Genomic DNA, 27,095 nt, shown 5'->3' with positions numbered 1-27,095 from the left:
TCCAGAAACACAGCGCACTATGTTCATGGTCCATTGCCTCAACTGCCAAGTACTCAGACCACCACACAAACCTGGACTTACTTTCAAAACAAAGTGACAAGGACACACACAATATCTTGCAAGCTTTTCCTTGGGGTCATCAGGAAGGCACCTCCCTTCGTTGGTGTTTCGATGAATTGAGCCCCCAACACCTCCAGAAGACTCATCAGTGGAGTCTGGCGTCCCAGACCCACCCCCCTCCAAGCCCATCACAAAATTTACCAACAACCCTGCTACCCGACAGCTGTCGGAAAAGCCAAGTGACAATCCTACCCATATCTCAATATCACACACACCAAACATTTTCTCTCTTCAAGTACTATCCTTACCCCACCTAACCTCAGCCCTTCTTAGCCACACCCACTGACAAGATCTCTCAGCTACCGCTGGTTTTAATTTTTCACCGCATCCCAATTTAAATGTTGAACATCTGGTCAACTCATTCAACGAACACTGCCAGTCTATTCTTGACCAGATAGCTCCTGTAAAATCGAAGAACTCTACTAATTCTTTCACACCCTGGTTGAATGGCCAGACCCGAGACCTCCGGCGCTCCTGTCGAAAAGCAGAGCGTCTGTGGAAATCAACAGGATTGTTGGTTCACCATGAATGTTAAAAGAGTCCCTTCGATTGTACAACGAGTCGGTGAAAAAAGCAAGGTCAACCTACTTTGGAAATCTGATTATTCAAGGCAAAAACAATCCTAAGGTTTTATTTGACACTATTAATAGGATCACCACTCTCCAACCTCAGCCAGCTATGATACACTCTGATGATGACTGTAATAGACTTTAAAATCATTTTAGTAACAAGATAATTAACCTGAGATCAAATACCTCACAAAATGTGCCTCCTCTAGCACAGGGTCCCCTATGTTCTGAATCTTTTAACTCTTTCTCCCCCGTTACACTGAATGAGTTAGTTAATGTAATTAGGAAGATGAAACCCTCCTCTTACCCTCAGGAACTTTTACCACACTCTGTCCTGACTGGTACCCTCTCAACTATAGGACCTTCGCTATTATCAATAATAAATAGCTCACTGAATCAAGGACACGTTCCATTGTGTTTAAAACATGCTGTTGTAACCCCCCTCCTGAAGAAACCAAACCTTGATACCACCTGCATTAATAACTACAGACCGATCTCTAAATTGTCATTCATTAGTAAATTGATGGAAAAAATAGTAGAAACCCAACTAAGAACCATTTTATCTGACTTACACATCTTGGATCCATTTCAGTCGGGTTTCCGTAAACACCACTCCACCGAATCCGCACTCCTGAAAGTTTATAATGATGTCCTAATGGCTTCTGATGCAGGAAACTGCACAGTCATCATTTTGCTTGATCTTAGCGCAGCCTTTGATACCATTGATCATCGCATCTTGCTGGATAGGCTTAAGGTTGTGGCTGGTATCTCTGGCACAGCGCTAGACTGGTTTGCCTCGTATTTAAATGATAGAACCTTTTCAATTTGTTCTAGCAGGTTCCGCTCTAACACTGCTTCATTAAGGTGTGGGGTACCTCAGGGATCAGTGCTGGGGCCTCTTTTATTTGCGTTTTACATGTTTCCACTAGCTGGCATTATCCAATCTTTTAAAATAGTTTCCTACCACTTATATGCGGATGATATCCAGTTGTATATGTCTTTTAAGCCCCATCAGCTGTGCAGGTTGTCTACCCTCCTCCAGTGCTTATCCCGGATCAGTGAGTGGCTATCTAGTAACTGTCTTGTTCTAAACGTGGACAAGACTGAGTCTATGATTATTGCACCTCCTGATTTGCGTCCAAAAATCAGTCAGATGCTTGCCACTTACTGTCCAATAAACAAACCTAACATCCGAAATCTGGGCGTAATATTTGATCCATCACTGAGCTTTGACACACACATTAAATATATGTCACGCTCCTGCTTTTTCCACCTAAAGAACATTTCCAAAATACGCCACATGGTTTCCAGAGTTGACCTGGAAAAAATTATACATGCCCTCATATCATCACGCCTGGACTATTGCAATGCTCTGCTATATGGCTTGGATAAATCTTCCATCTCCCGCCTCCAAACAATACAAAATGCAGCAGACAGATTACTAACGCGCACCAGCAAACGAGCTCATATAACCCCGATCCTTTTTTCCTTGCATTGGCTCCCTGTGAATTTCAGAATTGAATTCAAAATTCTTGTATTTACATATAGAGCATTAGCTGGTCTGACCCCTGGTTATATAACACAACTCCTCACTAAACATGCACCATCCCGATGTCTCCGCTCACAAGATCAAAATTTACTAGCTGTTGACTCGACTTAAGACCAAGGGGGACAGAGCCTTTCAACCCGCGGCTCCCAGGCTCTGGAACAGCCTCCCACTGCACCTTCGGTTGGCAGACACTGTTGATGTGTTCAAAAGAGAGCTCAAAACTTTTCTTTTTAAACAGGCCTTTGGCTAGTGTTCTTTTACATTGAATGTTATTAGCTGGTCTTATCTCAGGGTTGCCAACTCTCAAAAAATATCCAGTTTATTTATCTCAGATCCACATATATGATTCAATATGTTACTAGCTCTGGCGCCATCCACCGGCAACATAACACTGAATCTGTGTCCATTTTACGTCCCCCCCCCCCTTAAACAACTTTCGTTCGCCCCCCCCGCTCAACAAAATACACTCGCCACTGGCTCCAGGTTAAAATCTCACTCCAAGCGAACATCAAAAGTTGGCAACCCTGCTTATCTTCACCTGCCCTGCTCTTATGAACTTGTTTTATTATTACATTTTATTGATGTACAGCGTTTTGGGACTGTGTCTGTGAAAAGTGCTCTATAAAAATAAACTTACTTACTTACTTACAACTCCTTTACCACTGCTCTCATCACACAGCCTCTAAATTCAAACTCAGCCAGCAGTCTTGTGGCAGACTTCGCCACGAAACCCCTAGCCCAGGGGTGGCCAACCCATCATAGACCAAGAGCCACTTTTCTTACTGTGTTACGGGAAAGAGCCACATCGCACATGGGCGAGTGTAATCTGTTGACCGGGGGGGTGTAAATTTCTAGAAGACAGTCAAATGCGTGTTTTCCACTACGCCGGTTTTAAAAGTATTAGCGGCTCGCTAGGCTTGTAAACTAACCGCGCACCACAAAAATGTAGCAGTGTGTCGCCCCTTTTGTGCAAGTGAGCCCGCGGACCGGCTGAGGAGCCGCATGAAACCAGGCAAAGAGCCGCATGCGGCTCGCGAGCCACGGGTTGGCCACCCCTGCCCTAGCCCCTACCTCTACAGGTCTAATATGTGCTTGCCAGCCCCGCTCTCTTACCTCAACCACCAAATCTGCATACTTCAACCTTTTCCTTTCATATGCTGCATCAACTTCGTCTTCAAATGGAACAGTTAGCTCTATGAAATACACTATCCGCTTACTTTCAGAATACAACACAACATCTGGCTTCAAGTTTGTGACTACAATACACTCTGGGACCTGCAATTTACAGCCTACATCAACCAACAATTTCCAATCTCTTGCATCAGCCCACTTATCGCCAACTTTTGAAGACTGTGCCGGCTCCTTGCTACGCTGCCCCTCACACACAAACCTAATTACTCTATTGGAACTAGCAACTGGCATGCCATTAACTTCCAACCGCTTCTTATCAAGTGCACCTGCCAATGATTTAAGTACCTGATTATGCCTCCATGTATAAACTCACCTTGCATGCTGACAGGATGTGCTTCAATGTACCACTTCCTGCACATAGCTTACAAGTTGGATCGTCACCTAACCACAACATACTAATCAATCAAACTCACGAAATGGAAATAATCTTCGGCAACCCATTAGAGAGCCCAAGGTACAAAAACATTTACTAATATAGCTAATATACATTAATATATATTGTATAATTTGAGCAAGTCTGCTGTGTATTATAGCATCTGTTTAATTGTAGCACAGAGCACCTATCCAAGAATGCAAATATATGTGTAACGCTTTGTACGCAGCAGAGCTAGGAGGCGGACACAAACGCTGAGGAGAGCGAGATTTATTAAGGAGAATTCCATAATCAAGGTCGTTCAAACAGGCAGGGGTCATAACGGGCGAGTGTCACGTCCAGCCCCTCCCTCCTCCCTGGTCCCGCCTAGCTCCCCGCTCCCATTCGTTCCTCCCTCTGTCTATCACGCCCTTATCGTTAGTGCACACACCTGAGTCTCGTTTCACCGTCCCGTCGCTGTGTATATATTCCCCGTGGTGTTTTACTTCCGTGTCGGTCCTTGTGTGTTTGTTTCGTGAGTACTCCTTGCTATCTCTCTCCTTGCCTTCACCCTTCGTGTTTCTCTGTTCATGAATGTCCTAGTTGTTATTGTATCTGCTTTTAGCCTCCTTGGTGTTTGCCCTCTAGTTCCGTCGTTTCCCTCGGTTTTGTTGCCTTGTTAATTCTAGATTGTGTATGTCATAAGTAGTTGTTGTTGGTAGCCCTACGGTTTTGTTCTTGTGTTGCCGCTATTCCCGTTGTTACTCTGAGCCTTATGCTCATATAGTCCACCTTAGTTTCATGTCCTGTCTTACAGTATTTTGTGTATGTGTTCCCCACGTCATTGTTGCCATCCCGGTATTAGTTTAGCGTTTATGGTTTTCTCCCCAGTTCATGTTGGTTCCGTTTCCTTGTCGTTCTGTCAGCCGTTTAGTTATCATGTTTCCCTTTCCTACTTACCGTTTCATTTGTCATCTCTCCTGCGTTGTGTGTTTTGGTTCCGTTTATGTAATAAATCATTTGATATCTGCATTTGCGTCACACCCGCCCCTCTATTCGTTACAGCGAGCCATCCGTGTGTGACAAATACAGAAGCATTCTGACGCAAGGAACTAAACAAGGCACTAAGACACCGAATGAAAACTTTAAACAAAATACGGGTAGAACGCAGAACAAACAAAACAACCAGGAAACAGAAAACACAGAGTGACTGGGCAGTGAAAACGAGAAGTACTCACAGAACTGGGAACACAGAATAAGGAACACACTGGAATACCTACAAGAACACAATCACAGACACGGAGGAGACATACAAAGGGGTTTAAATACACAGAACTAAACTAGACACAGGTGGAGACACTGATGACGTGGGCGTGGCAGACAGAGGGAAACCATGGTAACAGGCAAGCAGGGAACAACACAGACTTGATGAGCAGGGAACCGAAGTGACAGCTAGAGAGGGGGGCGTGGCCCTACGTGACAATATGCAAATCCCCATCTAATAATAATAATAGTAGGATCACAACTCTGTGATCTTACATGGCCAAAACTTTGAGACGGAGGAAGCAGCTGTCTATTACTGTGCACAACAGCACAAAGTGCCAAGAAGCCTGTACAAAAATCCACCCACATGCATATGTCATAAGGCACAAGGCCCACACTCTGACCTCCACTGGCCACACCCCTGCCACCTGTGGACTATTATAACAAACATCACCAACTCTTTAAAAGCCTCATTCATGAGACACAGCAGTCCACACATGCAGCAGGTCTGTAAAGGATGAAATATAACCAGTGATTTACAAGCTTGATCTACCTAGCATGATCCAAGGATGAAAAAACAAGGTTGTAATTCACATGTACTTTTACAAGACAAAATAATTATTTCACACGTTTAACACATAAGCATTAATGTAGTTAACATGAAATGTAAAATATTACACAAAAATGCCCTCATGACAGAAATGAGAGAGTAGTCAGTAAATGAGCAGGAGAAGAGAAGAAGACCAGAGCAACAGTGAAGGCAGATGTCCATAAGGCAGAGAAAGTGAGAGTCACACAAACCATTTGTGCCACTTGGGCTGGTGAGATAAGGGGGTTGGTCTGAGCCCACTGGCACAGGGGCACAAGATAATAACCAGTGTAAAAACTGTCCAGTGTAAAAACTATGTCATCTTTTCTCCTTGCTTGTACTTACTATTGTCACGGATTGCCGTTTCCAGTTGACCACTGGTATATTCATCACTCATATGATGCTTTTTCATTACATCAGAATCTATCCTACAACCCAAACTTTAATTTCTAGGTGTGTGCTGCTGTACTGATGACGAACATTTGGAGCAACTGAAGTATATTTTAAAGTTACAGTATTACATTGGTAATAAAAATGTTGGGTTAGGCCAGTTAATGGGATGCAGAAACCCAGAAGATCCAGGAATGTCTCCTTTCATTAAAGAAATGAACAAACGTGAAAAAGTGAGAGACTTTGTGAGGATGTATTTATGTAAACACTGTGTACTTTGTGTTTTTGTAAACAATGGCTGCCTACAATTGTTCTCAAACATACATCTTGCTGTGTAGATGAGCCCCTCTACAAGACCTGTCTTTCTTACCTTGTATGAAGAACTGAAGAACTTACTCAGCCTGCTCACATGACAGTGTCTCCAGGCCAGAGTCTGTCCATATCCTGCAAGGTCTCATTCAAGTTTGTTTGTGACACAAGTCCATCATTTATCCAATACATGCTTGTGGATGCAGTTCTATAATGTTTCTTCTCTATTCTACAAAAATCATGGTCCTCACCTTTACACTGATACTGTGGACAGACTTTAATTTCTTCAGTGAGAACTTGATCTGTGATGTTTGTTTAGGAGTCCTGAACCAGACTGTCCTCACACAGTCTGAGCTGTTAGTAGCAGTAGGAAGGACAATAGGTCAACTATTACTTATATTTTTACAGACATAAATTATCACTGAGGGTTTTTACAGACACACAGCTCATGCAACAAAGGGCAGGATCTTGGTATCTTAGTATATATCCAATTTATGAAATATTAGTATCACAGCAGAATAACTTTTCCTTTCAGTTTTATGAGTTGATAATATTCAGGATATCTCCAGCCGTAAAACTAACCATTCTAAATGTGATCTTTACTCATGCTGCACTCATATACCACCACTAGGGTGCGCCCCTCACCGAAATATACTCAACATCCCTGCTGTGACGGGTCATGTCAATGACTTGTTATGCAAATTTCTTATTGAACCTCTTTTCTATATTTAGAGGAACAGGTAGAAAGTTTGAAGAGGATCTCCAGGTAGTTTTCCATTCAAACATCCAACTCTAAACTAACCATGTTTGTCACATCTACAGTGCTGCTGGTGCTGGCTGTTACATGTGAGTGTTTCATCTGTTGCAGTAATAAACTGCATCTAAAGATAAAATTGATTATGAATTCTGTCTGTCTGTTTAGGTGTTCACTCTCAGGTCATCCTCACACAGTCTGAGACGTCAGTAATAGTCACTCCAGGTGGATCCCACAAACTGACCTGTGCCTGCAGTGGATTCAGTGTGGGGGGCACTAACATGCACTGGATCCGTCAGGCTCCTGGAAAAGGGCTCGAATGGATAATTTACTATCACTCTGATTCTTACAAGAGCACAGCCCAGACAGTACAGGGCAGGTTCACAGCATCTAAGGACAGCTCGAATTTCTACCTGCATATGAGTCAAGTGAAGTCAGAAGACTCTGCTGTGTATTACTGTGCTAGAGACTCACTGTGAGAGAGAGCAGAGAGAAAGCTGTACAAAAACTCCTCATCCATTTACAGTGTAGATGAACGTTTAGTAATCTCAGTCAGTAAAATATGACTCTCTTTTCCATGTTAAGTTGCGCAAAACTCCTGTGACTTGAAATGTTCTGAAATTTGACATATAGAATAGAATAGAATAGTCTTTTATTGTCGCTGAGGAAACAAAGTTAGGAACAGTGTTGCAGCAGTGAAATTGGGTTGGCATCCTCTTTCCAAGGCAGCAGTTTACAAAAACTTACAAAATACAAATAAGTTAGCAAGTAAACACTAAAATAGATAAAATATACATATGTACATTTACATTTTGAATTATTTATAAAGTGATATGTGCTCTTGGGGGGGGGGGGGTGCATCTTTGGTCAGCAGTGAATGAGTCTTTGTTTATTGCAGGGGATTGATGGCTTTAACAGCCTGGGGGTAGAAACTGTGTCTCAGTCTGTTTGTTTTTGTTTTTAATTGTCTAAACCTTTTCTTGGAGGGGAGGACGGAGAACAAGGAATGTCCGGGGTGACTGGAGTCTTTTGAGATGCAGATGGCTTTTTTCTGCAGTCGGCACCTGTAAAGGTCACTGAGGGGGTTGAGTGAGGTGCCCAAGATCTTTTCTGCCTCTTTGACCACTCGCTGCATGTCTTTCTTGTCCTGTGATGTGCAGCTGGTGTACCAAACTGTGCAGCAGTATGTCAGGAGGCTTTCAATGGTGGCCTTGTAGAAATTGATCCGCAGCTGTAAAGGGAGGTGCGCTTGTTGAAGCTTCCTGAGAAAGTACAGTCTCTGTTGTGCTTTTCCCACTAGGTGTCTGGTTGGTAGCCCAGGTGAGGTCTGCAGAGATGTGCACCCCCAGAAACTTAAAGCTCTCCACTCTCTCCACCTCTGCTCCGTTGAGGTAGAGAGGTGTTGTCTCGATGCGTGTGGATCTTCTGAAATCTATGACCATCTCCTTGGTCTTTGTTGGATTCAGGTCCAGATTATTTTTGTTGCACCATGCTGTCAGATGCTGGACCTCCTCTCTGTAGGCTGACTCATTGTTATCCAAGATCAGTCCTACTATGGTGGTGTCATCAGCAAACTTTATGATGGAGTTGGAGGAGTGAATGGGGGAGCAGTCATGTGTGAAAAGAGAATAGAGGAAGGGGCTGAGAACGCATCCCTGTGGTGTGCCTGTATTCAGGATGATGGTTGAGGATGTGTGTTCTTCCATCCTGACAGTTTGGGGTCTGTTGCTCAGGAAGTCCAGTATCCATGAACACAGCGAAGCACTCAGGCCCAGACTTTTCAGTTTTTTTGTAAGTTTATGGGGGATAACCGTATTAAAGGCGGAGCTGAAGTCTACAAACAACAGCCTTACATATGAGTTTTTGTTTTCTAGGTGTGTGAGGGCTGTATGGATAGCTGTGATCACAGCATCCTCTGTTGACCTGTTTGGCCTATATGCGAACTGATGTTGGTCCAGGTTGGCTGGGATAACAGATCTGATGTGAGGGATGAGAAGTCGCTCAAAGCATTTGGAGATGATGGGAGTTAAAGCGACTGGGCGGAAGTCATTTAAGCAGCTCACGGTGTTTTTCTTTGCCACAGGAATGATAGTGGCTGACTTGAGGCAGGTGGGAACTATGGATTGTTGCAGTGATAGGTTGAAGATTGTGGTGAAGACTTCTGCTAGCTGATCTGCGCAGGTCTTAAGAATGCGACCAGCAACACCGTCTGGGCCAGTAGCTTTCCTGGTGTTTATCTTCCATAAAGCAGACCGTACCTGGTTTGGGTGTAGCTGGATGGTGATGTCCTCGTCTGTCCTCCTAGACTGGGTGGAGGAGGTGTCCTGGTTTATGTTTGTGAGGTCAAAACGGGCAAAGAACTGGTTTAGTGTGTCTGGATGGGTATCGGCTGTGGCAGTTGTGGGCGAGTCTCTGTATCCTGTGAGAGATTTGATACCTCTCCACACACTTCTGGTATCGTTCTGGTTGAAGTGCTCCTGAATGCGCAGTTGGTGTTTGCGCTTGGCCATTACGATGCCTCTATTCAGGTTGGACCTTGCTTCCTTGTAGGCCAGTTGATCCCCCTGTCTAAACGCAGTGTTTTTGGCTTTGAGCAGCATCCTCAGTTCTCCGTTGAACCATGGTTTCTGGTTTGGAAACACTTTGAATGTGATGGTCTTTGTCACATTCTCAGCACAGAAATTAACATAGTCCAGTACAGATGATGTGTGGTCATTTAAGTCTGACCCAGCAGCAAAAACTTCCCAGTCTGTGACCTCAAAGCAGTCCTGCAGGGCTGAAGTGGCTTCTTCAGTCCATACTTTAACTGTCTTTATGGTTGGTTTTTGTCTGCAGATTAGTGGTTTGTATGCTGGTGTTAGGGACAGGGACACATGATCCGAGAGGCCAAGATGTGGCCGGGGTCTGGCTCTGTAGGCATGAGGAATATTGCAGTAGACCTGGTCTAAGATGTTCCTCTCTCGTGTGGGAAAATGGATATATTTGTGGAATTTTGGCAGGACAGACTTAAGGTTGGCATGATTAAAGTCCTGTACATATTAAAACTTTGTCAAGATTTAACTATCAAGACACATACATTTTCAATTATGAAGTAAAGAATGAACTCACACCTTACACTTGAATTCATTATATTGTTCTTTTGTTCTCTTTTTGTCATAAAAATAACAGTTCTGATTTCCACAGTTGTAGCACTGCAGTTTAGTCAGGATGGGGGGACTGTGTAGTTTCATGAAAATCCTAAACATACCATAACTGATAGGAGATCAGTTCTCCTAATAAAGATCAGAACATACTAATCAATCAAACTCACGGAATGGAAATAATCTTCGGCAACCCATTAAAGAGCCCAAGGTACAAATAAGCATTTACTAATACAGCTAATATAGCTAATATATATCTAATATATTTTGTATAAGTTGAGCAAGTCTGCTGTGTATTATAGCATCTGTTTAATAGTAGCACAGAACGTCTATCCCACAATGCAAATATATGCAAATCCCCATCTAATCATAATAATAGTAGGATCACAATGTCCTGACCATCTCTGATGTGCCTGTAGAGGAGAACAGCTCCCTTCAGTCCTGCTTCAACTGAAAACATGTTTGTTTCAGCTCCACTGCTGCTGTTGGCTGCTGTCTCCTGTGAGTGTTTGAACTCAAGGGTTCGTAGTTCATCTGAACCCCCAGATTAACCATATGAACCTTGTCTTCTGTCTTTCTACAGATGTGTTCTGTGCTACTGAACTCATCCAGTCAGACTCAGTAGCTGTAAAACCAGGAGATTCTTTAACCATCACCTGTAGAGTGACTGGAGCTTCTATCACTGACAGCAGCAGTCACCATGGAACAGGCTGGATTCGACAACCTGCAGGAAAAACTTTGGAGTGGATCAACATCATTTATTATGATGGGAGCATAAATGAGAAAGATTCACTGTCCAAAGATCATTATGTGATCAGAAATGCAAAAAAAAATGCCCAGTAGCAATCTTGCTGTGACGGGCAGGGAGTGCAAAATAAAATGGAAGCGATCACGCAAAGTCTCAGGGGAAAAGGAGCTTTAAATGAATAAAGTGCACAAACCAAAGACCCATGATACAAATTAATTACCCGCGATACAAATTAAGGATATAATGACCAGCGGTCAACTGGTACAAAGACAAGACATATATAGACGAATAAACGACCCTCAGGTGAGACGGATCACGGGCTCCGCCCACCTGAGGGACGAACACAACACAACAACAAGACAACTGCTGCTGTAGACAGAGGCGACCAGTAGGGGGCCCGCAGTACCGTCACACTTGCCAAGTTTGACATGTTCATCTGTAGTAGGGAGGTTCACAGAATCAATGTGTACTACATATAGTTAAAAAAAATGTGACTAAATTATTATTACGTTGCAAATATTTTGTAAAATTTACAAAAATGTTTATGGAAAACTGTTTTCAGCTTCATGCTATAGTGAAAAACAGAAAATTCTAAACTTTCAGTATAAAGTAAACAATTTAACAAACTATTGTAAGTTCTATTTATTATTATATATATATTTCTATTTTATTTCTATTCTATTTGTCACGTTGAGGACCCCGGCCCCTCCCTTTTGGGCGTGTGTCAACGTAGTCCACGTGCTTTGTCTGCGTCAGTGTATATATGTGGGTAGGGTTTTGTTGTGTGATTAATAAGTCTCACCTGTGAATCGTCTTGTGATCACGTGGGGCTAATGTGGTTTGTCTATTTAATGTGCGCTCGCGCAGTGTCCTGTGCTCGTCGTTGTCTACAGTCTGCACGTTGTGTGCTGTGTGTGAGTGTTTATCGTGCGCTGATTGCGCAATACTTGTTGTTATATTAAAGTGACTGTGTGTGAACAACCGGACTCGTGTCTCGTCCGTCTCTCTGGCGCCACCGTCACAGAACGACGAGCCGACTTGAGACACCCGAAGATGCCAGGGTACGCTACCCGGCCTAAGAAGGCGTTACGCTCCAGCAAGAGGCATCACCGCTCTTCCTCTTCTCCCCCGCGCCGCATAACCCCGCCGACTCGCGATCAACTACTGTCGGACCCGGTATGCGCCCTCCAGCTGACCTCAGCCCAGAAAGTTGAGGACAGAGACCCCGAGTTGGCGGAGCTCTTCCGCCAGGGAGCGGTCAGGATTTGGAGGGAGCGACACTCCCCTCCATCCCGCGCCCTCGCGCCGACGGAGAGAGATCCCGGTGAGATCTGCGTCGCTGACTCGACCCCGGAGGCGGAGTTTGGGGAGGGGGACTCCGAGGAGGAGGAGCAGGACGAAGAGGAGGAGTCATACCCTCCGTCCCTGTGCGATGCCTCCACCGTAGACTACGGTGGGGAGGGGGAGGAGGCCTACGCTCCCTCGTTGGACGACGCGTCCACGATAGACTACGGGGGGGAGGAAGAGGAGGAGTCAGAGGAAGAGGACTACCTCGCTCCGCCCGTAGGTCCCTCTTCCGTCGTAGAGGAGGGGGAGGAGGACGACGACGAGGACTACCCGCCGTCTGAGCGCTCTGTTCACCCCACTGACTACGGAGAGGAGGAGGAGGGGTATGAGGAGGACGATCGTCCTCTGTCCGTGCACTCGGGTGTTTCCGAGTGCACGGACAGCGACATATATTCCGTTTAATGTGTCTTCCGTCTTTTCCCCCGTCTTCCCAGGGAGGGTGTTCTAGGCGGTCCGTGGCGGACGCTTCCCCGAGGGCAGTCACCTCCCAGACGCAGGACTGAGCGTGTCGGATCCGCCCATCGTCGTGGGTTCGGGGCACTCGGTCCTGTTGGCACCCCGGGACGGGTAGTGCCCTTGGAGGGGGCGTCTGTCACGTTGAGGACCCCGGCCCCTCCCTTTTGGGCGTGTGTCAACGTAGTCCACGTGCTTTGTCTGCGTCAGTGTATATACGTGGGTAGGGTTTTGTTGTGTGATTAATAAGTCTCACCTGTGAATCGTCTCGTGATCACGTGGGGCTAATGTGGTTTGTCTATTTAATGTGCGCTCGCGCAGTGTCCTGTGCTCGTCGTTGTCTACAGTCTACACGTTGTGTGCTGTGTGTGAGTGTTTATCGTGCGCTGATTGCGCAATACTTGTTGTTATATTAAAGTGACTGTGTGTGAACAACCGGACTCGTGTCTCGTCCGTCTCTCTAGCGCCACCGTCACACTCTTAAAATAGAAAATACAGATTGTCATCTAGACATTGCATTTAGTGCATTTAGAAGAACACAGAACAGCAGAACATGTCGTAAAAATGTCTGCTCAGGTTTTATGTTCTTTCGACAAAATAAAAATATTTACAAGTTAAAAACTTACATGACTAAATGCATTCTCAAGACCTCCAGAGAGCAGCAGATTTGTATCAGGTGATTCTCAATGCAAATTACCTGCTGTTTCCCCCTTAATGAAGCAGTTGGAGGTGAAGACAGCGTCTACTTGTTCAGCGTCCACACACATCATGCTCCATACACTCCTGCTGTTGCTGATGGCCACTGTAAGCTGTGAGTCTCTACCAGTCTTTACATGAATAGATTATTTGTTATTAGATTACTACATGTAATGAGTCTTTATTACATGCTCACTTTAAATAGACATTTGCCTTGAAAATATTAAAATAATTACATTTTTACCAGGTATTAACAGCATCGAGTTAACACAGCCTGGATCCATGGTTGTCAGTCCTGGACACTCAATGACACTCACCTGTAAAGTGTCTGGGTATTCAGTCACTGATAGCAGCTACTGCACAAACTGGATCCGGCAGCCTGCAGGAAAAGCTCTGGAGTGGGTTGGAGAGATATGTGGTAGTGGTAACACCTACTATAGTGATAAACTGAAAAGCAGGTTTCAAGTTTCCAGAGATTCTTCCAGCAGCACCATTAACTTACAAGGGCAGAATCTGCAGACTGAAGACACAGCTGTGTATTACTGTGCTCGTGAACCACAGTGAAATAATTCAGTTACAGCTCTGTTCAAAAACAAATCCTGAAGAAAAAACACTATTACAGTTAAAGTCTGTTAAAATAAAAAGGCAAACAGTAAATTACCATTAACTACATACCCATTCGTTTCTTAGCTCTTAATTAAGATCTTAATGAAGCAAAATGGGCTGTATAAAATAGTTAAGAATTCATCTGAAGTAGATCAAATTACTCATGTGTTATGGTGTGTATAAACCACAGGGTGACAGCTTCCTTTAGATAATCCATGGTATAGTAATCTTGTAATCACTGAGCTCTGTCCTCTGTAAGTTCAGTTTGAAAATTAAAGTGAATATTTTTAACCCAAATCAAAGGTTCAATGAAACCTAAATCAATGCACAAATGAACAGTTGCGCATACAATAATGTTTTCCTAGGAGTAGATATAAAAAAAATCAGTGCCTTATTAAAAATCAGAAGAAATTAGTCCTCACTGTTAAATCAAGTTCAGTTTGACTAGGGTTTCATGGGTCATTCCAGGATTTTGGTACATTTCAGGGGTGGTCACTTCTGAAAATTTGATCTTCAATTTGATCATTTTAAATCATATATTTATTATCTACAGGTTATAGACAATCAAAAAGTTTGATTCGTCAATCTCAGATATGGAAGCAGTTTTTTCTTTATTAGATTGGTGTGCAGTAAATTGGTATGCAGTAACAGGGTTGCAAATTTAGACTAAGTTGTGGTCTACCCCAGGAACAGATGCTCACTGTAAAATTTAGCTATGTATACAAGATCAAGGACAAATATGGTTATTTAAGTATATAAAGTAAATTTTGACTCTACTCAATATTAGTCTTACAATATGAGGAACAGGGTTGCATTCACTGAGTGACACACACAACTTGGACAAACATATTTGGAAAAAAACCTTGAAAATTGTTAGAGCACTTACCATTTTTCTTGCCATGTGGGCAGGAAATGTCCTTGTGATGCAAATTCCTTTGTGCCAGTACACAAATATTTTTAACCCTTTCTCTGCCAGATAAAATTCCTTATGGTAACAGGGCTGAGCGCATGTTGTGGGACACAACTTAATAGTGTAAAAACTGTGACATGCAATACAATGTAGACCAAAGAAGTTGTTTTCATAAATAAAGGAGATGCATTTCAACAATATACAATAGGAAGTAATTTATTTAGAACTTATTTTAATTGTTAAATTTGGCAAAGGAGTTGGTCACCCAATGTGTGGGACAAGAGAAAATGGCCATTTTCTGAGGTGGTTCAAAGGTATTCGGTCTTTTGAATAATATCTAAGGTGCTTATTTTTCCACCAAATTTTACAGTTTGTCTTATAACAAGTACAATGTTTTAAAAAAAATAGTCATTTAGATATTTTGGATATGTACATTTGAAATTTAAGTGGTGGGACAGGAAATGTACCAAAATCCTGGAATTACCCTCATATCTAGCCAGGGGTTTTATATTCCTGTCACGTTTCTCACGTTGTGAAGTGAGAGAAAGGAAGCAAGGTGCCGAGTTGAAGAGGCTATAGCCGTCTTTAATGCTATGATACTGTGAACACCTGCAGTTCCCCTTTCCACCTCCAGAGGTCCTACGGCTGCCCACCGCTCTGGGCACGTGTGCACCACAGCCCCCTAGTAATCACTAGTGTGTGTTTGTGTGTGTGTTCTAATTGCACAGATGGGTAAATGCGGAGGAAAAAATTCACAATTGATAAATATAAATACATGATGCTAAACAAGACACAAGTGCAACACACACACTTAAACTACATGCGGACACAGATGGACATAAACACACACAAATACTGTACACCCAAAGGGAGGAGTCAGGGGCAGCACCATGACAGACCCCCCCACTACCCAGGGTGCTTCATCCCTGCATTCAGCAGGGGTAGCAGTCCAGGAAAAGCAGGTGTAGGTGTAGGTGTAGGTGGAGGTCCCTTGGTCGACGTGGTCTGGTCAGAAGGATACGCCCCAGCTGTTTTTAGTGAAATTTTGGCTTTTTAATTTTTTTTTTAAGTTTAAGCATATTTTCCCCTTTACGTTTAATGGTCAGCACACACACACACACACACACACACACACACACACACACACACACATATTTATGGGCACTCGTGGGCAGTCTGAAATTAATTATGTATGTATTCTACTATAATGATAGAATTTGAGTTTCTAAAATCTTAATATAATATTTTTATGGCCAACATAAACTTAGGCATACAAACACATCAGACAAATACAGATGAAGATTAGTGCTGGTGAGACTGTGGAAATATTAATTCATGTTGCCCTTACAGTACAGTAGTGTGCAGCCCTGTGCCAGAATACAAACATGTCTAATGTACCCACATTAGCCACACAGCATCTCTCATGTGATTGGCTTGTTATGCAAAGTTCTCATTGAAGCCCTTCTCTATATTTAGAGGAACATGATGAAAGGCTGTAGATGACCTTCAGGTGTCTAACAACTCTAATGAGCTCCAGTTCTAACCAAGCCATGTTCCTCACATCTACACTGGTGCTGATACTGCTAATTCCAACATGTGAGTCTTGTGTCTCTTTCTGTGATGAACCACTTCAAATCATAACAATAATTTTAAAACATTGAAAGAATATTTCCTTTGTGTCTCTGTTCAGGTGTTCAGTCCCAGGTCGTCCTCACCCAGTCTGAGACGTCAGTAATAGTCACTCCAGGTGGATCCCACAAACTGACCTGCACCTGCAGTGGATTCAACCTGGGCAGCTATACCATGCACTGGATCCGTCAGGCTCCTGGGAAAGGACTGGAATGGATCATCTACTATTATTCTAGCTCTGACAAGAACACAGTCCAGACTGTACAGGGCAGGTTCACAGCATCTAAGGACAGCTCGAATTTCTACCTTCATATGAGTCAACTGAAGCCAGAAGACACAGCTGTGTATTACTGTGCTAGACAGCCACTGTGAGAGGACTCATACAGACATCTGTACAATAACTCTGGAATAAAAAAATAGTGAAAATGAGAAGTAGGTAAACAGTTGGTTATCAAGCCTGTGATCCTCACAGTAATTCTGTAGCATGCCACTGTATTCTGAAATATCTATATTTTATTCAGTTAGCATAAGACATAAAATCCATTTAAACATCATAAGAATCTAAATCCTTTAGAACAATGTGTGGCTGTGAATTTAATTGTGACGTTCGGGCGCAGCCAAGGACAAGACACAGAATCCTCGGGTTGCGGAGCAAACGTAACCTTTAATTGACAAGTATTGCGCAATAGCGCACGAGTAACACGGAGCAAGCACACACACAACGTGTAGACTTAGACAACGACGAGCACAGGACACTGCGCGAGCGCACATTAAATAGACAAACCACATTAGCCCCATGTGATTACGAGACGATTCACAGGAGAGACACACCACAGAGTTCCGCTGATGCAGACAAAGCACGTGGACTACGTATACACACGCCCAAAAGGGAGGGGCCGGGGTCCTCAACGTGACATTAATATTACTTCAACACACATTAAATCACACTGTAATCAAATACAACAACACATTCTTCATATTTATGCTGCTTGTATTTTTTTAATGGTATAAAAAATATATTACAGAATTTATATGAAATGGAATTTAGTTTATTATTATGTTCAACCTCAGTGTAAATGTCAGCATTTGGAATCTTCTAGTGACTCAAGAAAAAAATATTATTTATTTGTATTTGTTAAGCAATGAAATTGACGTGAAGGCCAGTAGACTCATTCTCATGTTTCTGGACCCAATCAGTTACTATTAGATCCTTGTGGTATGCTGCATCGTCCTCTTGTGATTTGGTTTACAGCTGCGTAGAAAGGATGGACTTGGTTGTCCACAATGCTTAGGTAAGACCTACTGTCCATCCACAGGTAGCAGATGATCCAGCCAAAGAAAACATTCCCATCACCAATACTCCACATTCAGCAGCCTGAACTGCTGACACCCGACAGGAAGAGCTCATCAATTTGTTATTTTGCATCAATTTATACCCCTCCTATCAGCATGGTGCAACTGAAATCTGTAATAATTTGACAAGACTATCTTTGCCCACTGGAGTCATACCTGTTTGTTTATTTTAGACAGTGATGACACACACACACACACACACACACACACACACACACACACACATACACACACACACACACACACACACACACACACACACACACACACACACACATACACACACACACACACACACACACACACACACACACATACACACACACACACACACACACACACACACATACACACACACACACACACACACACACATACACACACAGCACTGTAGGAGTGTCAGCACTGTACTGGGTTGCAGTTTGCTTGACTGTGCAACTCCCGTTTGTTGATTGAGTCTTCACATCCTCCTCTGACCTTTTGTGTTGACAAGATGTTTACATCAAGACTCCCTTTCGTGGTACAGCTTTCCTTAACAACACTATACACTGTATACTTTTGACATCAATTTATGAAATATTAGTATCACAGCAGAATAATGATTGCTTACAGATGTAATTTGAAAATATTCAGGATATCTCCAACAATAAAGTCATTCTAAAGATCATCTTTACTCATGCTGCACTCATGTAACACCAGTAGAGGGAGTCCCTTACTGACACTCCCTCTGTGATCTGTCACATCACTGACTTGTTATGCAAATGTCTCTTTGAACCTCTTTCCTATATTTAGAGGAACAGGTAGAAAGTTTGAAGAGGATCTCCAGGTAGTTTTCCATTCAAACATCCAACTCTAAACCAACCATGTTTGTCACATCTACAGTGCTGCTGGTGCTGGTAGTTACATGTGAGTCCTTCATCTGTCTCATTTAAAGATAAAATTAATTACAAATTTACTCCACCGTGACAATTATTCGTTGTCTGTCTTTTAGGTGTTCACTCTCAGGTCATCCTCACACAGTCTGAGACGTCAGTAATAGTCAATCCAGGTGGATCCCACAAACTGACCTGTGCCTGCAGTGGATTCAGTGTGGGGAGCACTAACATGTACTGGATTCGTCAGGCTCCTGGAAAAGGACTCGAATGGATCATCTACTATTATTCTAGTTCTGATAAGAGCACAGCCCAGACAGTACAGGGCAGGTTCACAGCATCTAAGGACAGCTCGAATTTCTACCTGCATATGAGTCAAGTGAAGTCAGAAGACTCTGCTGTGTATTACTGTGCTAGAGGCTCACTGTGAGAGGACTCATACAGACATCTGTACAATAACTCTGGAATAAAAAAATAGTGAAAATGAGAAGTAGGAAATCAGTTGGTCATGAAGCCTGTGATCCTCACAGTAATACTGTATGCCACTGTATTCTGAAATATCTATATTTTAGTCAGTTAGCATAAGACATAAAATCCCTTTAAACATAACAAGAATCTAAAACATTTAGGACAATGTGTGGCTGTGAATTTTATATTACTTCAACACACATTAAATCACACTGTAATCAAATACAACAACACATTTTTCTTATTTATGCTGCTTGTATATTTTTTTTTGTATTTTAAAAATGTTTTTATTACAGAATTTGTTTGAAATGGAATTTTGTTTTTTATTATGTTCAACCTCGGTGTAAATGTCAGCATTTGGAGTCTTCTAGTGACTCAAGAGAAAAATATTATTTGTTTGTATTTGTTAAGCAATGAAATTGATGTGAAGGCCAGTAGACTCATTCTCATGTTTTTGTTTTTTTTTTTTTTTGCGCATCAAATTCTGCCCCTCCCATTAGCATGGTGCAACAGAAATCTCATGACGAGTTGCGCATTCACACACACACACACACACACAGTACTGTAGGAGTGTCCGCACTGTACTGGGTTGCAGTTTGCATGACTGTGCAACACCTGTTTGTAGAATGAGTCGTCACATCCTCCTCTGATCCTTTGTGAAGACAAGTTGTTTACATCCACAAGATTCCCTTTTCCCTCTCAAGATTCTCCTTGAGAACACTATCCTCTGTATTATGGAGATGATTCCGTGCCTATTCGAAATGTAATCGCTACTAGGCAAAAATGGAAATGCAATCCACAAAATGCATTGCTTTTCCATACAAACATGCAGAATACGTGCCACAATGAAATGCAAAAGCACTATTACATTACATTTCAATGCAATTGATCTCTTTATTGAAAAACAATACACAAGAAGTACCATTAAAAACCAAAACGCTGAATTTGTGCCAGAATTGAATATAATACAGCTCGAAATGTAATCACGGCACCGAGGTATTGCTTTTCACCGTACGGTATTTCTGACATAAATGTCTCCTTTAAATGTAATGATCACGAGATTGATTTAAACACTGATGTGATGAAAACATGCCATAATGAAAAGTAAAAGCTCCAGTGTGTGTGGATTTGTATTTAAAGAAAGAAACGCTGAATTCATGCCAGAAGCCACCTTGAAATGCAATCGACTGAACGTCATTGTATTCCACTGTGTGTCTCTGCGAAGCTGTGTTCGTGCCAGAATGAAATCTAATCACTGTCCAATAGGAACGCTCGCCTGAATTTGGGGCGGGGCTTAGACTCCAGTCAGAAACAATCGCTCATAGTTGGATTTGAAAGCAGCAGAAATGTCTTTTCACGACAGAATAAAAGAGGAAATAAACAGTCTAATTGGACAAATTGAGGCTGGTGCAGTTACAGACGACTACGTGCTTAACTTAATTAAGCTGAAGGTGCTGGACAATATTGAAAACGGACCTTGAAGGTGTCGTACATGTGCTTGAATTCCACCTTGTAAAGGTGGATGAACCCTGCAAACAGTGCTGAAGAGCGGAACGCGACATCGACCCGCCACAGCGGAGCCCCCGCGATTGCTACCCGTATTTTCCAGATTATAAACCGCTACTTATTCCCTCTCGCTTTGAACCATGCGATAACCCTAACTAGATATTTAGACATAATACTGCTGTAATACTGCAAAGTCGTGGTCAGAGGTGAACTTCGTATAGCCAGTGTGTATTTTATTTAAAATAATTAACACCCTTGAGCAGTGGCGTGCACACATAGACATCAGGTGCTAAAGCACCACCAACTCTGCCCTTTATCAACGAAAGTGCCCTTTTGAAACTTCGTTTTTTAATAATAATAATAATAATTATTATTATTATTATTATTATTATCATCATTTTACTGAGGTCGGTTTGAAATGATCTTTTGAAAACCTGAGCGATTAAAACAATGCCCTGAAATGAGCCACCACCTCGCACACACCCGACCTCTCTCTTCCTTTAACACCAGATGCGCTGCAGCAGCAGTTTAGTTCAGCGAGTGGAAGGAAGCGTCTTCAGCACAGCACACACGGTCACAGATAGACTTCTTCTCCCGTGCCCCACCAGCCAGGTCACATACACATCAAGTCAAATCTACCGTTTGCCCTCTAAGCCCAACGTGAAACCATTTTCTTGTGCAGTAAAATGTCTCATACAGCACCAAACTACTAAGCATTTTTAGCCAACTGGTCACCTGTCGCTATAGCCCAAATCAATGATAGATAACGTGAGGACGACCACATACAAATAATTAAGGTAGAGTTTGCAAATCTATGTGTTAAGCTGAAAGTTTTCTGTTGTATAGGTTTTGTTAGGCAACATAAATTAACACATTCGTTTGTGAAAGAAGAAACGGGAAGTTCCCCATTACCTGTGAAAAATGCCCATCTGCATTCGTGTAATGAAAACACTCAGTAGCCTATAACTCCTTCTCGTACTTTTTGGTCTTTTTACTGTCTTTATTGTAGGCCTATATTATAGATTTACTAATTGCAAAATATATGCAACAAGGCCTGCAGACAGTGGAGGGTAAACAGAAGTTAACTGAAGGACTTAAAAATGACTGTATATATTGGGTATGGATTTTATCAGTTGGCGGTGTGACTGGTATTTCTTCTTCCAATTAATTTGTGTTCTAGATTAGCATTTCTGTGTTTAGTTTTCAAATCTAAGAATATGTTTCCTTACGTTAGAAATGCTGACGAATTCAATCATCATGTACAAATCGCATACAATTGGAACGACTTGAAGTAGAAACCATTTTACATAAGGAATGCTTTCATTATATTTTTATTTTTTTTCTACATTCACAAAATCAGTATGGAAAACAATAACCTCTTAAATGTATGCTCCTATGCTCGTTTGTTTAATCTATCTCTTTTAAACAAAGCGCGCAGCAAACACGCATCGTGAACACAACCTTTTTGAATAAGGAACCAACTTCAGCCGCCGAATAAGGAGCTGCGAATAAGTAACCAAACGAATCTCAAACTGCGAAGATTGTGAAGTGTAGTGGAGTGTTGTGTACGATAAGCTCATCTCGGCAACGCGATCGCTCTTGCTCACGCTGTACGCACGAGAACATTGTTCGTTTTTTATACTGTATTTATGCGTAAAAATTAAAGCGTATCTAAATCTAGGGTCACGTTTAACAACGAAAGCTGCTTTACGACGGACATTTCAGTCTCTAAACCCATCGTTAAGCGGAGACTCATTGTACATTTAACTGAACTGATCAGTTTCTGAACGGTGCCCGTCAGTTCAGAGTTCATGCCTGTAAGGTCTTTCGGCCGGTGTTGTGTTGAATTCGTTTATCCGCGCATAAAGACGCTACAGATTGCGATTTATGTTTCTATGCATAAATAAGAGCTAGACTTTAATTATCCATCACAGCAAACGGGACGGAATTATCTATGTCCAAAGCCACACTGGATCAAGGGTGTTAATTATTTTAAATAAAATATACACTGGCTATACGAAGTTCACCTCTTTGCAGTATTACAGCAGTATTATGTCTAAATATCTAGTTAGGGCAAAACTAGAGTGCTCAATGAACTAAGTTAAAATCACTGTAACTCCGGAATATCATCTGTAGCGTTTTTATGCGTGTGCAAACGAAGGGACTCTGAATTCGGCACAAGTTCGTTTGAAAAAAATTCTCCGTCGTGCCTGCTGCTTGCATGAGTTAAATGAAAATGAGCACTTTCTTCTTTGACTTACATCTTTGTCCTATCACCTGATTAACTTTCTGTTCCACCCCTGACGGGTGAAGGAACATCTGCAGAAAAGCCACACCTCATTATAAGTCGCATGGTTCAAAGCGAGAGGGAATAAGTAGCGGTTTATAATCTGGAAAATATGGGTAGCAATCGCGGGGGCTCCGCTGTGGCGTGTCGATGTCGCGTTCCGCTCTTCAGCGCTGTTTGCAGGGTTCATCCACCTTTACAAGGTGGAATTCAAGCACATGTACGACACTTTCAAGGTCTGTTTTCAATATTGTCCAGCACCTTCAGCTTAATTAAGTTAAGCATGTAGTCGTCTGTAACTGCACCAGCCTCAATTTGTCCAATTAGACTGTTTATTTCCTCTTTTATTCTGTCATGAAAAGACATTTCTGCTGCTTTCAAGTCCAAATATGAGCGTTTGCGTCTGACTGGAGTCTAAGCCCCGCCCCAAATTCAGGCGAGCGTTCCTATTGGACAGTGATTAGATTTCATTCTGGCATGAACACAGCTTCGCAGAGACACAGTGGAATACAATGACGTTCAGTCGATTGCATTTCAAGGTGGCTTCTGGCACGAATTCAGCGTTTCTTTCTTTAAATACAAATCCACACACACTGGAGCTTTTACTTTTCATTGTGGCATGTTTTCATCACATCAGTGTTTAAATCAATCTCGTGATCATTACATTTAAAGGAGACATTTATGTCAGAAATACTGTACGGTGAAAAGCAATACCTCGGTGCCGTGATTACATTTCGAGCTGTATTATATTCTATTCTGGCACAAATTCAGCGTTTTGGTTTTGAATGGTAATTCTTGTGTATTGTTTTTCAATAAAGAGATAAAGTGCATTGAAATGTAATGTAATAGTGCTTTTGCATTTCATTGTGGCACGTATTCTGCATGTTTGTATGGAAAAGCAATGCATTTTGTGGATTGCATTTCCATTTTTGCCTAGTAGCGATTACATTTCGAATAGGCACGGAATCATCTCCATACTGTATACTCTCAACATAGTTGCATGATCAAGTCCCATAAGTTTGGTAGTTTTGAAACACTGGCTCTGGCTAGTCTAGCACAGACAATGATGGTTTGGTCAACGTGACTCCATTTTGCTTCATTTCCCCATTTTAATAAGGAATTAAACTGAAACTGTTTCATGGAAAACTTGCTGGTCTGGTGTTAGGTTGCACTCTGGTCATGTGTCTAATTTCCATACATGGAACAGGTAATCAGCTGTCTCTAACAGAGTGGTCATTCAACATGTAAATTAATTCCACAGACCCAACAAATGTAACAATCAGTGAAAATGTTGTGGCTCCATGTTTCAGTGTCTCATAGTGTGTCCTCACACAGACTGAGACATCATTGTAGTTGCTCCTGGTGGAGCGCAAACACAGATATTTGCCTACAGTGGGTTCAGTGTGTGAGACTCCAACAATCTGCTTGCATTGTATCTTCCAGTTAACTGGGACAGGACTGGTTTGGATTACTGTCTATTATTCTAAATTAGACACAGCTCAGTACAGAGCAGGTAGCCAACATGTATTGAAAGTTGATCACAAACATAAAAGTTTATTATTTCAAACTTTGTAGAGGATAGGATCACAAATGTGTAGCTTCAGCAAAGCAACCAAAAATAAAGAAACTGTAATGTTCGCGGCTTCTGGAAGCGATGAGGTGGACGCATGTGCTGCGAAGAGCAAGGTGTTTTGAAGGGCAATCTAAAATCAGGGTCGTATAAACAGGAAAGGGTCAAATCCATGAGCAAGTCATTAATATTGACTAAAACTATACAAAACCAACAAGAGCAGACTTACACTAGTGATGGGACATCTGAAGCGAGGCTTCGAGGCGTGTACCGAGTAAAAAGGGGGCGTGTCCGATGAAGCCCCGCTTCGGAGCTTGTGTAGTATTGAGCAAAATCACGTGATCAGCAACAAACGAGGCCTCAGATTACATCGGCCACGTCATTGCTTCATTTTGTGTATCGTTTTTCAAAATAAAAGTGCTATGAACCCTGTTGCTTCGTGGGTTGTAGTAGGTGGATAAATAAAAATTTAAAATCTGTAACGTTCTAAATTTTTTTTGTTTGATCAGGATGTACATCAGATTCACACATCAAAAACAGACTAAAAACCATTGGAAGAGGCAAACCTTATTTGTAATGTTAAAAACCAGATCTAGAACCCCCCAAGAAGCGATTATTTTAAACACATTCTGTTTTTTAACTCAGTTTCTAACTCAAAATATTCAGTCTGCCTCAACAATCACTCAATTCCTAATATAGTAAAGTACAACATATCTTCATTGTGAAATAATTCCATGACATACAAGAAAACCCAACACAACCACTGATGGTCAAGGATTAGATTGACTTTAAATCATTTTAGTAATTAAAACATGACAATTAAGTATGATTTAATTTATTCTCCTGTTACTAAACATGAGTTTGATGGAAACTTTGTGACAATATTGCATTTACAAATTTTTGAAAGTATGATCCAACTGAATGACGAGGCTGTTACAGTTTCACCAGCAGATATCACTAGTGAGTGATGAATGAAGCCTCGAGTAATGAACCTTTTTGCAAAGCAAAGGGTTGGAAAGCTTCATTGCTTCATGAGGCTTCATTTGCCCATCACTAACTTACACACAAGAACCTCTGGCCAGAACCCCAAATCACAGGGCTGTTACAACAACAATGAGAAGCACAGAAACCAGGGATTAAATACAGGGGAAATCAAGGAAAACCAAATACAAACACCTGGGAATACTAATGAGGGCAGGATTACAAACAAGACGGAGGGAACGAAAAAACACTGAAACCAGACTCAATGAATTTCAAAATAAGAGTACACAAAGGGGAAACCAGGAAATATAAACCAAAACAAGAAGAGTAGTAGACAGGAACCATAACAGAAACAAACAAAAAATGGCTGAAAGGAAAATACTATGAGATTCTGGTTTTAATTATTTAATTACTTAAATTAATTGGCTTTTGTAAAGAATGGCTGCTGATGTTTTGACTTCTCATCAACAATCCAGATATGCAAATATAATCCTCCCACCTCAATTTCTCTGTATTTAGGTGCTGAGGCAGTGAAGCTTTGGAGAGAAGAGATCTCACCAGTATAACACAGTCATGTTCTCCACACCTCTTCTACTCCTGCTGACAGCTGCATCCTGTGAGTTACTGATTCAAGAGTTTAATGTGATATGAAAACAATCTTGTTTTGATGTTTCAGATTTAAGTTGCATTTTTTGTTCAAGATATAACAATATTTTAATGCATAACTAATTACATCATATGTTTAACTCACAGATGTGCACGGTGAAGAACTTATTCAGCCTGCTTACATCACAGTGTCACCAGGCCAGAGTCTGTCCATCACCTGTAAGGTCTCATATTCAGTTACTAGCTACTATACAGCTTGGATACGACAACCTGCAGGAAAAACCCTGGAGTGGATTGGACGTATCTATAGTGGTGGGAGTACAGATTACAGTGATAAACTAAAAAACAAATACAGCATCTCCAGAGACACCAGCAGTAACACAATAACATTACAAGGACAGAATCTGCAAACTGAAGACACAGCTGTGTATTACTGTGCAAGAGACTCACAGTGTGAAGAGACAGTGGTTAAGCATTACAAAAACCTTGTGAGTTTTGTTTGACACACATCTGCAAGGCAACTACATTTATCTAATACATGCTTATGGATTCAGTTCACTCAATTTGGCATGTTACGCAAATTTCTACTGAACAGGTAGAAAAATTGGTAAGGTTTTCAGTTCTGTACTGTTTTTTTCTATTTTACAAAAATCATGGTCCTTACATTTACACTGATACTATGGACAGACTTTAATTTCTTTCAGTGAGGACTTGATCTGTGATAATGTTTGTTTAGGCGTCCAGAGCCAGACTGTCCTTACACAGCCTGAGCTGTTGGTAGCAGTTACTCCAACTCAGTAGCGAACCGTGACCATTAAACCTGGGCCCGCTCCCCCC

At 41.9% G+C, this 27,095-nt stretch overlaps 1 protein-coding gene across 1 annotated transcript; it reads left to right on the top strand.

Moving 5' to 3' along the window:
• The first annotated feature begins 13,534 nt into the window (after positions 1-13,534).
• Positions 13,535-19,289, top strand: LOC143508976 (uncharacterized). Its single transcript, XM_076997547.1, has 5 exons — positions 13,535-13,585; positions 13,718-14,030; positions 15,621-15,651; positions 18,799-18,874; positions 18,960-19,289. Exons 1-5 carry the CDS (start codon positions 13,543-13,545, stop codon positions 19,268-19,270), a joined length of 774 nt encoding a protein of 257 aa, XP_076853662.1. The 5' UTR covers positions 13,535-13,542; the 3' UTR covers positions 19,271-19,289.
• The last annotated feature ends 7,806 nt before the right edge of the window (positions 19,290-27,095 follow it).

The sequence above is a fragment of the Brachyhypopomus gauderio genome, chromosome 2, assembly GCF_052324685.1.
Source record: "Brachyhypopomus gauderio isolate BG-103 chromosome 2, BGAUD_0.2, whole genome shotgun sequence".
In the NCBI taxonomy this organism is placed as follows: Eukaryota; Metazoa; Chordata; class Actinopteri; order Gymnotiformes; family Hypopomidae; genus Brachyhypopomus; species Brachyhypopomus gauderio.
This window is presented reverse-complemented; position numbering and strand designations above follow the sequence as displayed.